This window comes from Opisthorchis viverrini (assembly GCF_000715545.1).
Source record: "Opisthorchis viverrini unplaced genomic scaffold opera_v5_104, whole genome shotgun sequence".
Classification (NCBI taxonomy): Eukaryota; Metazoa; Platyhelminthes; class Trematoda; order Opisthorchiida; family Opisthorchiidae; genus Opisthorchis; species Opisthorchis viverrini.
In genome coordinates, this window is record NW_008751762.1 from 895312 (window position 1) to 911399 (window position 16088).

At 46.5% G+C, this 16088-nt stretch overlaps 1 protein-coding gene across 1 annotated transcript in view; it reads right to left on the bottom strand.

Moving 5' to 3' along the window:
• T265_05562 (hypothetical protein) overlaps positions 1 to 1668 on the bottom strand; it is a gene marked incomplete at both ends in the record, with an annotated part of 11691 nt that extends 10023 nt beyond the window's left edge. The window contains one exon of the mRNA XM_009170603.1: positions 1198 to 1668. Within this exon, the coding sequence (XP_009168867.1) occupies positions 1198 to 1435 (238 nt within the window). The remainder of the gene's footprint in view (positions 1 to 1197) is intronic.
• Between the last annotated feature and the right edge of the window lie 14420 nt (positions 1669 to 16088).

Genomic DNA, 16088 nt, shown 5'->3' on the forward strand with positions numbered 1-16088 from the left:
ACCTGGACAGGAGGACGATTAGGGTCCTCAGTCAAAGCCTTTGGCTCAAAAGCCTAACCGCAAGGTAGCGGTGTTTGGCGGGAAATGCAAATGCATTACCATTTCTACGGAACAAGTCGCCACATGTTCCAACCCCCAACCTGGAGGGCCAGGAGACTGTGTTCGTCAGACCTCTAACCATTGACCAACCTGGTATGAGAGACTCTGTGAGTGTCGCGGGACACTCTCCAGTATAGCTCAATGGATCGCTGAGGTGCGCCAACCGTCACACCACGGTAAGGTCCAGTCTCTTCGTGACGTAACAGAATTCAGTTCGAAAGGAGTATACATTACCTAGGTATGCCATTTTAAGCCAGAATTGAAAGTGAAGGAAGGATCCCCGAGAACCAACAGTCCTGTGGGGATAAACTACTTTTACTGGAGGGCGAGATGGCCAAAGTAGTTAAAGTGCGAATTTACTGACAGGAAGATCCGTGGTTCGAACCCTAACTCTGACTCTAGAATTCCCCTGTCTAGGCTTGGGCAACCTGGCAGTATCCCAGCCCTCGTGCTTCCTTCTGGTGGCATGGCAGTTAGGCACCGAAAGGGTGCTACTGCAGAAAGATTTTTACTTTTACTGGATATGACAGAACTATCACAGGAACTCTCAAGACCGGAACCCGAATGGTCCTAACTATTTTGGGCACAAAAACCTGCCGATGGTCTGAAGGCGGGAAAAATCACCTTAGGCTAGTGAGGGTCACGAAACCCAAAGTAATAAGCTCATGGCGTTAAGATGTGGATGGTATCCAGCCACCAATAATCCTTTGATTCTCTTTACTTCCTGTGAAATATTGCCGACTGCGCCACATTATATTATTTTAGAATGAGACCAAAAACGTCAATACCTACTCGCACTTCCAAAGGCACCATCTACGGGGCAGCTGCTCAATAATATTCCAGGAGTCAGCTTGACGGGCATAGATTTCGCTGCTTTCATTGTTTGAGCTACCTGTTGAACGGCATTGCTTATTGTGAAGGTACAGGGTATTTTGATTCGCTGAACTCTATCCACAAGTGAAAACACTATAGGGTCCTCCGTAACTTTTAACCACGTTCAGTATCCGACCATATACCGCTCCGCGAGTGAATGCACAGGCAATTTACGCTAATTATTCCATATATTATGATATTGTGATACCAAAAGAGCCAACTTACTTGTGTAGACTGAATAGGGATACATCCTCACATTAGAACTACTTGAGTTGGTAGTAACTGTGCACGGAACAGAATTATGTCGCCCAATACACCCAGGGGGTGCCTGAGGCCAATCAGGTGTTCTCATAGTGGCAAGCATACAAGTGTCCTGTGCTATTTTCCTCCCGTACTGCATTTTCACGAATTCCCGATGCTCCGACATACAGGGAGTCCCAAGAGAAGGTAACTGTCTGTGCATGGTGGTGGCCTCTACCGCTGAGAGCAACCAGCCAGTGGTGACACGCTTCAAATGGACGTTACGCGAGGTTTTTCTGCTCCACTAATATATACAGACGAAAACGAAAATTGATGGTAAATATATACATCCACGGTAGCTTGAAAATGTTCCTCTGGCTGCGAAACTAAATCCGAGCCAACTCATGACACTCTGGACCCTCCCGTCATTCCCGGGGGGCGACCGACGCCTCAAATGTCAACGGACGCGCCAGGAATATTTCAAACAAATTTCCAGTTCAGAAGTGCCCCGTCCTAGACGCACACCCAAAATTTCTCTGAAACTGCGGTTCGAAAAAGAAGAACTTCTACATATTGGTTTAGCATTTGATGGTAATTATCAGGGCCCTTAAGCTCTCCCCACGCGGCCGCAGTTCTATTGGAAGTTGTTTAAACGAATTCGGAGTCCAATGAGGGGCAGAATTTGTATTTTAATGGCTGTCGGTGGCTGGGAGCATTCTCTTTATAAAAACTGTGTAAGGCAACGTTTGACTTCACCCATATACCGAGCCACCAATAGTGCCGTGGGGTGAACCATTGGATTTGTGAGTGGAACCAACAGACGGCACATTTAGAAGGCCACTGCTTTCAAGTCCTTGCGCAGATTAAATGGACTGAACCGGTCTTGTAGGTAACGCTCTAGTCCTATGTCTGATGTGTGAGTCTTGATGGCGCTAGTGCTTACAGCGCCTTGAAGAGCACTCAACATGGTTTGTCCATTTTTCGGTTGTTGGTCTTTAGACGCGTGTTTCCATATCAAAATGTTTACGTACGTTGGGATTCACCTCTTCTGACTGGAACTGTTGGTAGCATGAATTCGGAAGAGACGTTCCTCTGCTTTCTATCATATTCTGCTGTCGCTTGCATTCACATTTATGTTTCTGACCATGCTCTTGAAAAATAAATTATGAAATTATAAAATCATATTGGAGATATAGTGAACTACAGGCAAGCCATCAGACTGGGTATTGTAGTCACGGTGCCCTCATCGCGACACCGTACTTCGGTCTGTGGATAGCGCCGCACATGAACATCTTGGATGAGCTGTTTATGGCTGTCATTGTAGTTAGGATAATCTTGGGTCTATCGAGGTTTCGTGGTGGTTCACTGCTGACACTCAAGGGAGATAATAAAACAGCCATGCCTATATTTGAGACACAAAATAGGATAAATGTCGGAAGGGTTTGCTAGAAAACACTTTGATATGAATTAGAATGCCCCCGAAATAATAGACAGTCAAGTCATCACAATTCCTAACTTCTCCGATAGTGTGACACTTCCTGGTTAAAAGCGATCATCGATATTCAGGTATGCGATTGATGCGAACTGGAGTTAGTAGATGTCATTGTGTGATTATGAGGGACTTGCATTGACCAGATGTACGCAAATAAGTTAGCTCAGAGCTTGCAGACATAAGATCAGAGGTGCGTGCTTGTACGATGTGTCGACTTCAGCATCTGACTGTCACAGCCGAAAGAAAAGCGTGGAACCATGCAAAACCAGCTGTTTCTGATGCGTCATATGTGTTCGATGGGTCTCTGATAGCATTTCTTACTCTTCTATTAGTGATGATGTCAATTATGTCCTTTGGTGTGCACTTCGTACCCACAGTGCCACGTTATCATAATGATGCTTATTCCAACGGGTTGGTGGCGTACCGTCAGGCATGATCAGAAGATTACAGCCATAATAAAACGTGAGTTCGTTCGTATGTGCATGTAACGGAACAAGTGGGCGATAGGGTAAAGTCTAGATAGGGAAGTGCGTAGTTGCGAGTGTGCTCTCAAAGTGGGTATATCAGTGCCACACCGTCATTGCACTGAAACGTCCCGGTACCTCGATAGCCCCGTAACGGACGTCATTTTTGAGATGATTTGGCTTGGGTGTGCGATTCTGTGAGGAGGATGATATTTCTGCTTGGCCGAGGAAATCTCCAGGGTTAGAACAAAGCTCAGCTAAGATCTCAGGTTTTTTCTGATCCGGTTGGAGTGGTAGTGCGGCTCAGTGTTCTGCATATATTCGAAGCTGTGTTAGTTCTGATTGTAGTGTGGAAGATGTGGTCAATGCATGAACCTGCAATGCCCGGTTCGCGTTTGCTAATTTGAAGCACCTATGGTGTCAGGGCGGCATATCAGTGAATATCAAGTAATGCGTGTATCAGGCTGCAGTACGGACTGTTCTGTTGTATGGCTGAGGCCTGGCTTGTTTGAGAAGCGGAAACAAGGCGTTTTCAGGTGTTTGGCAGCATTTGCCTAAAAGCCATAGCTCGTGTGGGTCGGTGTCGGCGAATCCGTAAGGTGATGGCTACATGGTGATTTTTCAGTTGTGCACTGGGGATTTCCACTGAAGAATGTGTCCTTGCAGTCCCCAGCTAAATCATCTTCATTATCTGTAACAGTTGGATCGCAACAGTTTTGGCTATCTTACAAGCTCATTTTTTCGGATGTAATCAAAATGATTTCAGAAGTGAAGATGGGTTGTGTAGCGACCGTTTCGAATTCTTGAACAACAAGCACCAGTGTTAGTAACCAAACCGGCGAAACTCCGAACGAATGCCTACGCAGATATGGTGTACTATAAAAATGAATGTAGTTACATGGAATACTAAATTGCAAACCTCAATGGTTTTCGACAAACGATGAGGTACTCCAAAAGGCAAGCAATGCCGATATGGATCAACAGTCAACGCGTGAACGAAAGTGGCCCACAAACTAGTGCATTAAAACAAACTTACAGTTAACCAAGGTTTTGGTACAAAAATAGTATAACCAAAGCGGTAAAAACGATTTGCGCGGTAAGGAAGACGGAAAATATAAATGTCCTGCGGAACTAAAGGTAGGATTCAACTACACCGGTCCAAAAAGAGGCGGTTCATTTGAATTGTTGACCGGGGAGGCAGTCATTCAAGATGGGAGGCAATTTTAAATATATACGAAGTTGCAACAGGCTGCAATGTTTCAACATGAACGATGAGTTGGATGAAGCCCAGAAGGGTGCCGCTTGTTGGCTGGACTGACAACGTAGTTGAGTAAGTGATGGTTGCGTGCTTCGATGAGGAAGATCGGGCTGTCGATTTTACTAAACCGCATTGTATCGGTATTGATGAGCAGAAATCGAATGAAGTTGAGATTCAGTGCCCTGAATGAGCGGATTTGACACCAGGCACCCGCAGATCCACTAGACCTTCGCTACGGCTGCATCCATGGGTGCACGTTTGAGGACGCGTGTGGTCCTTGGACCTTAGGGCCCAAGCCTACACCACTTGGTCCTACGACTGAAAAGTAAACGCCCCTCTTCAGCTTTACCTTCACCGCGCCCAATAACTCATATGGTTACTGAATCCCGCCATCAAATCATCAATGTACACAAGGCTCCCTCGTGATCGCAAATTGGACTGGTTGAGCAAATAGTGAGTTTACCTTTATAACAGCGAGTCTCCAGGTTCAGCGCGGACACCGGTATTAATTTTGGACAAGGGGCCTGGCAGTTTCTATAAGTAGACTTAGCAGGCGACATCGAGTACAGTTATGGGTATGACGGGCTACTGGGCATAGTTGAAGCTTTATACTCAGCGTTGCACATAGACACAGGCCTTGCAATTACGATAAGTAGCCAGGGCAGGCGATATCGACTACTGTTACGAGCGTGACGGGCCACTTTTGGTCGTTAAATTAAGATGTCACACATAGTTGTAACCTGGTTTCTATCGGCCCGCATGGATAATGGCTTGGTGTTTACTATAGGTGGCAGGCAGGTACTGCAGTGAAGATCGGTGTTGAACACTGACGTCATGCTCTTGATGATGATGGTATGGGTAGCAGACATAAGCGAGAGCACGCAAGTTATGGATATGACAGGCCAACGTTGGCATTTGAATTAGGACACCGCGCATAGCTGAGGCCTAATAATCAGTGTCGCATATGGGCGCTGGCCTAACAGTTTCAAAAAGTAGTCAAGGTAGGCGATGCAATGTTTCAACATGAACGATGAGTTGGATGAAGCCCAGAAGGGTGCCGCTTGTTGGCTGGACTGACAACGTAGTTGAGTAAGTGATGGTTGCGTGCTTCGATGAGGAAGATCGGGCTGTCGATTTTACTAAACCGCATTGTATCGGTATTGATGAGCAGAAATCGAATGAAGTTGAGATTCAGTGCCCTGAATGAGCGGATTTGACACCAGGCACCCGCAGATCCACTAGACCTTCGCTACGGCTGCATCCATGGGTGCACGTTTGAGGACGCGTGTGGTCCTTGGACCTTAGGGCCCAAGCCTACACCACTTGGTCCTACGACTGAAAAGTAAACGCCCCTCTTCAGCTTTACCTTCACCGCGCCCAATAACTCATATGGTTACTGAATCCCGCCATCAAATCATCAATGTACACAAGGCTCCCTCGTGATCGCAAATTGGACTGGTTGAGCAAATAGTGAGTTTACCTTTATAACAGCGAGTCTCCAGGTTCAGCGCGGACACCGGTATTAATTTTGGACAAGGGGCCTGGCAGTTTCTATAAGTAGACTTAGCAGGCGACATCGAGTACAGTTATGGGTATGACGGGCTACTGGGCATAGTTGAAGCTTTATACTCAGCGTTGCACATAGACACAGGCCTTGCAATTACGATAAGTAGCCAGGGCAGGCGATATCGACTACTGTTACGAGCGTGACGGGCCACTTTTGGTCGTTAAATTAAGATGTCACACATAGTTGTAACCTGGTTTCTATCGGCCCGCATGGATAATGGCTTGGTGTTTACTATAGGTGGCAGGCAGGTACTGCAGTGAAGATCGGTGTTGAACACTGACGTCATGCTCTTGATGATGATGGTATGGGTAGCAGACATAAGCGAGAGCACGCAAGTTATGGATATGACAGGCCAACGTTGGCATTTGAATTAGGACACCGCGCATAGCTGAGGCCTAATAATCAGTGTCGCATATGGGCGCTGGCCTAACAGTTTCAAAAAGTAGTCAAGGTAGGCGATACCGCGCATAGTTTTGAGTATGGGGTTAGTCGTTCGCCATTAGATTAGGTGTGTATGCACAAGAACACGGACTCAACAGGTAATATCAATAGCCAAGTTAGGTGACTTCGAGTGCGTTTGTGAGCATAACAGGCTGTCGGGTGAGGCCATCACGCATAGTTGAGGCCTTATTTTTACCGGTCGGCATATATATTCGACTGATGTTTCCATGCATGGGTGAAGTCTCATTATCAACGTTGCACAAAGACGCGGGCCTAGCAGTTACAAGTGTTCGAGATGAGTAAAAACGAGAAGAGATACGAGTGAAGGGGGCCGTCGTTGTTCATTGTATTGTGCTGCTGCGCATAGTTGGGGCCCTATAATCAGCGTCGCAGATAGACATGGACCCAGCAGTAGTCCCTGTGAGTGACAAAAGCTACCGTCATCATGGCGACCAATTTATGGTGGTCACCACATATTGAACTTCATAGTCATAATAGGAATGACATCCGCAGCTACTTCGTGACGTTGTATTATCTGGAAGCTAGTTATGCACATTTGGGAAACGGGATCATCCACAGATGGTTTTCGCACTGCCACTGCAAGTTTATGTTGTTGTCTAACTTTACTGTACATAATAAAATATGCGATCCGTGAGGAAAATGTTAAGCGAACTTGTTCGCCGAACTAAATCCTCCCATTTGATAAATCTGAGGTGCGTTAAGCAAACAAACCTCCACAACCAATCTTCTAGGGTGGAAGTTGCATTGAATACTCTTAATATAGTTTTTATCCTCCAGGAACGACGAACGCCAAAGTATGCCAAAGTACGATTTCGTGTTTTATGTCGCGTAAACCGGCAAGAAAATGCAAATCGGCGATGGTCTATGACTGACAACTTTCGCTCACTTACACAGAATGCCACGTGCAACATGTCGCTGAATAGTGCAAACCAATTTGAATTACTCACAATCAAATTCACAACTTCGAAAACCTTATAGTTTTAGCGATCTCAATTACGGTGTGCAAATAGTCAACGGCTTCAGAAGTCCACCACACAGGGCACGGTTCGACATGCAGCGTTCATGGAAAAGGTAACAAAGAACTTACTGAACATCTTTTGTTCAAGGTTGATAACCCACAAACTCGGATCTGGAGCTGTCATCTCTGGACAAAGCCACCCCGGGAAGCTTGGATGAAACCCTGAATTCTGCGTGGGCTTACTCTGAGCCCGTTCACAATTTCCTCATTGAACTTTCGCTCACTTACACAGAATGCCACGTGCAACATGTCGCTGAATAGTGCAAACCAATTTGAATTACTCACAATCAAATTCACAACTTCGAAAACCTTATAGTTTTAGCGATCTCAATTACGGTGTGCAAATAGTCAACGGCTTCAGAAGTCCACCACACAGGGCACGGTTCGACATGCAGCGTTCATGGAAAAGGTAACAAAGAACTTACTGAACATCTTTTGTTCAAGGTTGATAACCCACAAACTCGGATCTGGAGCTGTCATCTCTGGACAAAGCCACCCCGGGAAGCTTGGATGAAACCCTGAATTCTGCGTGGGCTTACTCTGAGCCCGTTCACAATTTCCTCAAAACCCGTTCCTATCCCACCGCTCATCCTCGCTGATTCATTGTGATTCCCTCTGAGACAGCTTGCCAACAAACTTGCCGTTAAGCCTCGTCTATTACTTCAATAAGCTACTGCAGAAGGAAATGCATTTTCATTTAACATGTTCCTTCGTCTTCCCTTCCCTCCAGAGAAGGGCTCGCAGCTTCCCTCAATCTCCTTGCAATCAAATAGCATAAACGTTCTCTCTCAGTGTCATGACTCCGCCTTCTTGAATACGGTCACTTCCACTGAATGACGTCCATGCCTCAACAGAGGTGCGTTATCCTAGGCATCCTTGGTGCCAGGTCACACGGTTTTTACTACGAATCTCGTAACTAAACTCAAAATTTATCTATGACTGTCACCGAGTTCAAGGAAACCTCCGCCTATCACCGTGCCATCGTATATATATGCAAGTCGTAGAGCTTGCCTTTGGCGGACGTCATGGAGATAGGACAACCGATCATCTAAGTCCGTCGAAGATTAACACTTTAGGGTTAAATGTAATTTCTTCAGTTTGTTTTTGGGCGGACGGCATCGGATCGGGGCTTTTACGATGAATACCTGACACTTTAAAACCTCTCTCGTTTGTGACAACGATGTCTGTGTTGGTGCACAAACCCTGAAGCTGCAGTAGTATTTCTCGTGGGTTATTCTCAGCCGCGGCCAGCAAGCATCCCATCTCACGGCTCGCTTTAATAATGCACCGGTGTAGGTAACATCTTACGACGTAACCGTATAAATTTCGAAATGGTTTGAATATCTCTGGGAGAGGGACTTCCATTCGGTTCTCTATCGAAGTGCCCTCTGTGCATTACGCAAATGTGGGTCGTTCATGCGCACAGTCGTAAGAGACCGCATGTGCCATTTTGGCCGTTCTGTAACATTGGGCATGTAAAACGTGACTTCACATCATCTATGTGTCCAGCCAGGTGAAATATGCGTTTCAACTTATCTACACGTCAATAAGATTTATGAGTGCTTTAAACACTGCTAACGTTTACAGCCTTCGTTGCAGCTTGATTTGTAAACTACTCCTTAAGCGAGACGAATTGTGTTTATTGGTCTTATTGTTTTTTTTTCAGCGTAGACGAACTTCTGTCAAAAGGGTATCACTAAAGCGCGAAATGACAGTGTGGGAAAAATTAACCCCGGTTTGAACTTGGTGATAGACGATCTTGGCTTACCGGGTTGGAACTGTTCCGCTTTCTCCTTTTGAAAAATCGCGCTAGTGACAACTAACTAGTCTCCCCGCCCTTCGAAGAATCGTTTTTCGCCGTGGGATGCATGAACCACTATCTGAGTTCCTTGAAACTAGGCATTATACTGGAAGCGTTCCTAATTGTCGGAACGACACTGACACCCTGGCCACTTATGCCAGATCCTGAACCGAAAGCATGTGTCGTGTGCTCTTTTGCTCCATGAGCATCCCTCCGGGGACTTCCACATGGTCAGCTCCGTGGCAACATGCTTTCTTCTCTTTGGCGTCATTTAAACTGGTTTCATTTCCTCCTCCGTGAGTCAGTCGCTCCCTAAGACCGGTCCATGTGCACCTCCGTAGACTTGATGAGCGCACCACTACCCTGTAGATGTCACTTTTGATACTCATCCGAATGTCCACATTGCCCCGAGAAATGGCGCTTGATCACGATTGACAATTACTGGCCAATGAGACTCGCTTCTGCTCACTGCGTAAAATTGTGGAAAGGTTTACGGAGACGACTAACCGGGATTTGGGATCACGCACACTACCTGATTGAGCCAGATCTGATTTGTCCCAACCCGTTCCTCGAGGCTTTTTTCGTTGCTTATGTTCTACTGAACCTAAGCGCACAAGTAAGTTTTACAGGACTTCTGACACCATGTTACAACCTTGAGGCAGAGAGTTGGCCGAGCGTTGCCGTCCCCGGTCCTCTGCCTTGCTACCTGATTCCATTTATCGCCACCTCTTCACTGAACGTCCTGCACTTGCATGCATTAGCCATCAGCCCCACCATTTTTATCCCGTTTAAAAACGACTCTTAGCACTTAACTTACAAGTTGCTACCGACCAACATTTTACCTTCTACCCATCAGCGAAATTTTGTCGCTGCTTTCTCTTATCTTTTTCTGCCATCTCCCGCAGCATCACATCGGATACTGGGTTAAAAAATACTGATGACTACCGTCGATTTTTCCCGTGAATCAACGGTGAGCAGCGGTGACTACGCATGAGTAGCATGATTTATACCTGTTTAGTATAGCGCTGTTTCGTTTCCTTGCTGCTCATTTTCAAGGGTTTCGCTTCTACTTGGGGTCCGTTTGTTCTCTAGTAACTGATGTTAGCATTTTGTTGCCCGCCCGTCCGCGCACAAGTAGGTGTCAGCTCTACATATCTTCGACCACCGGCTCCGACGAAAAAACAGATTTGATCGGGCAATCCCATTTGTCACGTGACACGAACTGTCGCATCGCGTCGCCATCCAAAGATAATTCCTTACCTCCCAAAAGTTCCGACCGTTTTCTGCGCCTTCATTTCCCTATACGAGCGATTTAGACTGACTTTCCGCCCGTATCCAAGGCCCTGCTGCCTCAATGGCCTTTTTTCTTCTCCTGCGGATATGCTATTACTGATTAACCAGTTCTTGAGAGTTCTCAATGCATCATCTACTACTCTCATCCGTCAGTTCCCATCGCCTAGTGGATCACAGATGAGTACAGGCCGGCGGCCACAATCGCCCTCTGAGATTCTTAGCCTCCTGGATCTTACAATCACTAAACGACGCTTGAAAAAAATAATTAAAATTTCTCTCGCCAAGATCGCTTCCCGAGGTGCACAGACCACGGCCTTCTGTTAGCTCCGAAGATGAAAATTACGCAAATCTGTTCCTTTCCCATCAACACAATTAGTGTGTTGCAGAATATACTAATTCCCGAGCTTACACTTCGGCGAATTTCGCGTATGTAAATTTGACAGGCGGACAACAACCAAAGTAGTTTGCGGGTTTTCCTGTGAAAGCCACACTACGGTACTGCCTTCTTGAAGTGCGACCTTGCCCTGAATTCTACTCAACGTTCTGTTCGGACGGACCGAATCGATTTAGACAGCTGCATGCCCAACTGGTGTTTACCTCGACTCTGCCAATACCTCAGGACTTGCGGATCTCCCAGTCCATTCTGGTGGACAATGCAAAACACACATGACATGACTTGTTTTGCGTCCGTGTGACAGCACGTCTTCCAGCAACTATAGCAACTTTCCACTACTAGCCATTTCACTACCTTCAGGGTTCAGTCATCGAAGAAGTCCATCAGAAGTGCTACGTTAACAAATTATGAACGCGGATACCGGCCAGCCAAGTGATGAACAGTTCGGAATCCAAGGTGCTATGAATTCAGCGCTTGAGCGCGTGCACCCGAAAAGCTGTCCACGGTCCACTTTAAGTTGGTTCTCATAAGAAAACATATCCATGGCTGATGTGGATGAAGTGGCCCCACTGCAGTCTGTATCACACGGAATCATACACCCAACCCATTTCAACGCTCACAACCAGGTGCTACCATGACAAAGAAGCCTAACGCGCACGTTATTGCCCGCTTAGAGGTCGGGCATCAAAGCGAGCTCTGATTGGTAAAAGATGTGGACACAATGGCCAATCACTTTTAAGTATCCGCTTACGGCTGGTTGCCAGCTGGGCGTACGGCGTCTGCTAGTTTGATTTATTTATGTAAGTATTGATGTATAAACTAGCTTAATGGGCTTCGGCTCATGAGCTTTCCTTCTGTCTTCTACCCACAGAAATTCTTGTGAACCTCTATCTTCGGAGAATCACTGTCCCCTGGTGCTTCCATAGCGTGCACACTACATACTTGGTGACTACGCCACAATGGTTACCACACAATGGTGACCCTACCACAAAGACCTGTTTGAGTTCTACTGGACGCACTAGTTTGGAGGGTTCGGACTGACCATTGGTTTTGCACTTGTTTCCTGTTATCTCAAGTCCTCTGGACGACGGTTCGTTCTTCAAACAAACCCTTGGGTGACTCACCTATAAATGGCCATTCAGATAGAGCGTCATAATATCGCCTCTGATCGTGTGAGTCACAGTCGGTCAGGACGCAATCAGCCACGATAAACTAACAAAGCTCAATTTCCAATTTCTGGGATTCCTTTGAAGACATCACCACCCGAACCCCGACTCTCGACGGGTATTCAGTGAGGCAAGGATCCTTACTTTCGATGACTCCTGCTAAGCCAGCCACACTGACCTCCGGATCTCCAGAGATGGGCAGCCGTAAGAGAGCGTGCAGTGACGGAGATAGCGCAACCACGTGGCTGAGCGAAAACGGCACCGTACTTGTACCTTGTATTGTTTTTTTTTTAACAATACACATCCAGTGCCCAAGCAAAAGCAACCTGCTATCCTGCTCGCTCCGAAGTGCGACCTTTATAAGCAGTCAGCTAAACCAAGTGTCAACGTGTGAAGACGGATTTTGAAATGCCTGGGGCTGTTGGCACCAACTGACAGAATATATCGCGGATAAGATCGCTGTGACGCGAGTGCAGTCTTCAGTTCCAGTGGATAAATTTACAAAGAGAACATTGTTAGGCGGGGGGGGGGGTGGTGGTGGAGAAAAATCGTGCGAAATGGATGAATAGAGGGGTCAGCACCTAACCACTTTGCTATATGTAGCAAGCAAGGCGACCCGACTGGCGGCACTACGCTACCGCTGATGTGGCGTGACAGTAATTGCTGTTGCAAGAATCATGGTTGTACGTGGGCCGGGATACTGCCAAGGTGCCCAGACCCAGACAGGACAGTTGTTCTTAACTAAGGTCTTTGCTCAAAAGCTTGAGCGCAAAGCACCGGTTTGACTGTAAGCTCCAACACATCACATTTTCACAAAAATCGCCCGCGTTACATTCCTCAACCGGGTGAATTGGTAAACCTTGTTGGTCAGGCCCCTAACGAGTGGCCACCCTGGTATTAGCGTTGCACGGACATTACACAATAATGCTCAGTGGGTCATGGGGACTAGACACCGTTGCACCGGTGTCTGTATTCATTTATGCACCAGGAACTTTATTCGAAGAGCGTGTCCACAACCAGGGGCCGTGGTGATGTTGCACATTCCAAATCCTCGTCTGCCCAAAAAGTGGCTTTCCCGGTCCTGGTAAGAAACCTGAAAACGCGGAGTGTAACGCAGCGAAAGTTTGCGCACATGGGTTGCAGAGAGTGGGCATATTGAGCAGCCTGATTTCACGACCAATACCAGGCTGCAACCGGAATGGTTTGTTGTTGATACGCGACGTCATAATCGTCTTTTAGTGGAGAACGTGAAATCCAACCGTCGACGCGGTCGAGTTAAACTGATACTTCTGAGCTTCACGATACTTGATGGTGACTGATTGTAGTGGGAGTCGATGACTTAGTTAATCGATTATTGATCCGTTGAGTAGAATGAGAAGACTTCGCCTAAGGATAGGCTTTATTCGACATATAAGCACAGTATAGGCTGAAATGACAAGTGAAAGTGAATTAATGGAAATAGCAGTAAAGCGTAACTTTCACTACACTGATGCTCCTGAGATTGACACAAATCGAGGTCCCAAACACTTCACCCAGAACATCCTGACGTTCAAACTGACACAGCGTAAATGCATTATTTACCGCAGTGTCACCAGCCTTTTAGGGATGTGTTCTCCTGTTACTCTGACTTACTACCGACCCCCCTTGGCAAGGTGGCATTGCATGCACTCAACCGCTGGCGATGACAGGCGACCGACCGAGCATACACTTGTCGTGTTCCATGTCCACGAGGCTTGACAAATGGTGGTGTAGCTTACGCCTGCATATCATAAGGCCGTTCTGCTTTCCTGCCACTCATTCCCGTCTTTTTGGCTCCCTGGTGATGCTCCGCTTATTTCTATATACTAAAGTCGTGATTTTATCGCCTGTCCATCTTTGCCTTAGATTTTGAGTGTCACTTATGAAGCAAAAATGCCCGGCCGGGGTTCAAACTCGGCACCCTCGGATAACACGTAGGCGCAGTATCCACTGCACCAACTCGGCTTATCCAGGAGCATTATTTCTGTATCACATTTATATTGCATTATACCTGATAGAGTTCGTTGAGATTTCACTTTACTTGGGCCCACTCGTGCGTTCAGATCTTGACATGTAGCACACGCTACATTGTCACCCTGCCAGCTAGATTGCGCTAGCATATCATTTCTACCAAATTTACCCGAAACCCTGTCTGATCCTTGGCTTTCAGGATCCTACACAGTTAATCAAAGATAGCAGAATAGGTAGAAGCAAGAAGAAGACCAGTGAGACAGCAGGGCTTCGAATGCGTGCATCCTGACGGTGTAGAGAGCTAACATACATAGATAACGATAGAGAGAATTGTTAGCCTGTTTCGGAGGTAATTCTAATAAAACGGAAAAGGGTAACATCTACAGCAAAACAAAGTAGCATGTGGGAAGTCGAGATCACCATCATCATTATCAGCTGTAAGATCCACGCACTTGTCGTACAGTGGTTTTAGCCTCTCCACTTTCGTCCACCGATGATTTGGGGAGGCAGGGTAGGTAGCTGCGTATTGGGAACCAGAGCTTAAATCTAGTTCTCGGTAAACTTTTAAGTGCGAATGTAGCTATGCATTGAAGGCAATAGATTAGATGTACGGGCGCCGCTGAGGGTGTGGCTGGACCGTCTGATAATGTTTTTCAACCATTAATGTGGCCTGTCTCGGGACCCGTATTCAGAGAGATGACAGTAATCAGCGCAGCTGAGTTTGCTGGTACTGGCTTTCACAGTTCGCTGCAAAGTCATTGTTCGACCTCCTTTGGTTCATTTTCACCCTTTGCGTGGTTCCCTAAGAAGAACCTTTCGGGGAAGCTGATCGGCTGGCATACGAACCATGTGGCCAAGCCAGCGCAACCTATGCGGTGTGACCAGTTCATCTATAGTGGGCGAGTTATTTCTTCCGAATACCATTCGATGTATGAGGCAGCAGAGCCACTGAACCCAATTGTTTTCTTGGTCGCTAGACCCAGAATCAATCTCATTTTTCCGGTACTTCAGAACTGTGTTCATGTGTTCGTCATCGTCGGTTTAAAATTGGTTTTATCTGTCTTTCTTAGACGGAAGACCAGTGAGCCATCAGAGCCGCTGTGGCACGGAACATCCGTTTTTGACCTTTCACTTTGGCGGAAACACAAGAAGGTAGTCAACAGGCGCAATACACTACTCATAAGGGTTCTGAATTCTTTGACAGCCCACGACCGATTTCACCCTTCATGGGGCTCATCGGGTAGGCGCAGTCCCCGAGTTTCTGTCAACATTATGTTCTACTTAACCCAACTTGCACGAAATTAGCGAACTACATCACGAACGAGAGATTCAGCTAGGTTCCAGGTGAGTCTCCCGCGAAACCAAATTTGTTTACAAATTGGTGTATCTCGCTTGTCAACAGGACTTCCTGAGTAGATGTTGTGTTGTACCTTATCCACTCCTCAGGAAACAGAATTTTGATCACAGTGAGTCATGAGGAGGCAGTGATGTTCTTGAGGTACAGTTGTTTTGCATGCTCTGGTGCGCAGTGCCTACTCAAGTAACAGTAATTTGTGGAAGCAGCACACCAGTCCGATTTGCCCTATTATGTTTCTTACTTTGGTCTCATAACCTGGGACTCGGTTGTTCAGTTACAAACGGTGCCTTTGTTGAGCAGTGGATGGTGCCATTTCGCGCGTACTTGTTCTCTGTACACTTCCCAGAAAATGATTTTTCGCTGCTGATGTCCGGTTGGTAGGTCATCCAGCTATTGGGACATTCATTGTCGGATATCTCTCCAACTTCGATTGAATCGTTTTGCTAAATCGAATCTTCGAACTCTGATATGTCTTTTTTTTGTTCCTAGCTGTCGTTGGGATTTTAATTCGGAAACCATTTTTCTTAGCCTATTCTTGAAGACCTCTTCGCAATCTGGAAACACATTTTGATTCAGACCCTATTCAACCTCGTCATAATCGATTTCAGTAGTGGA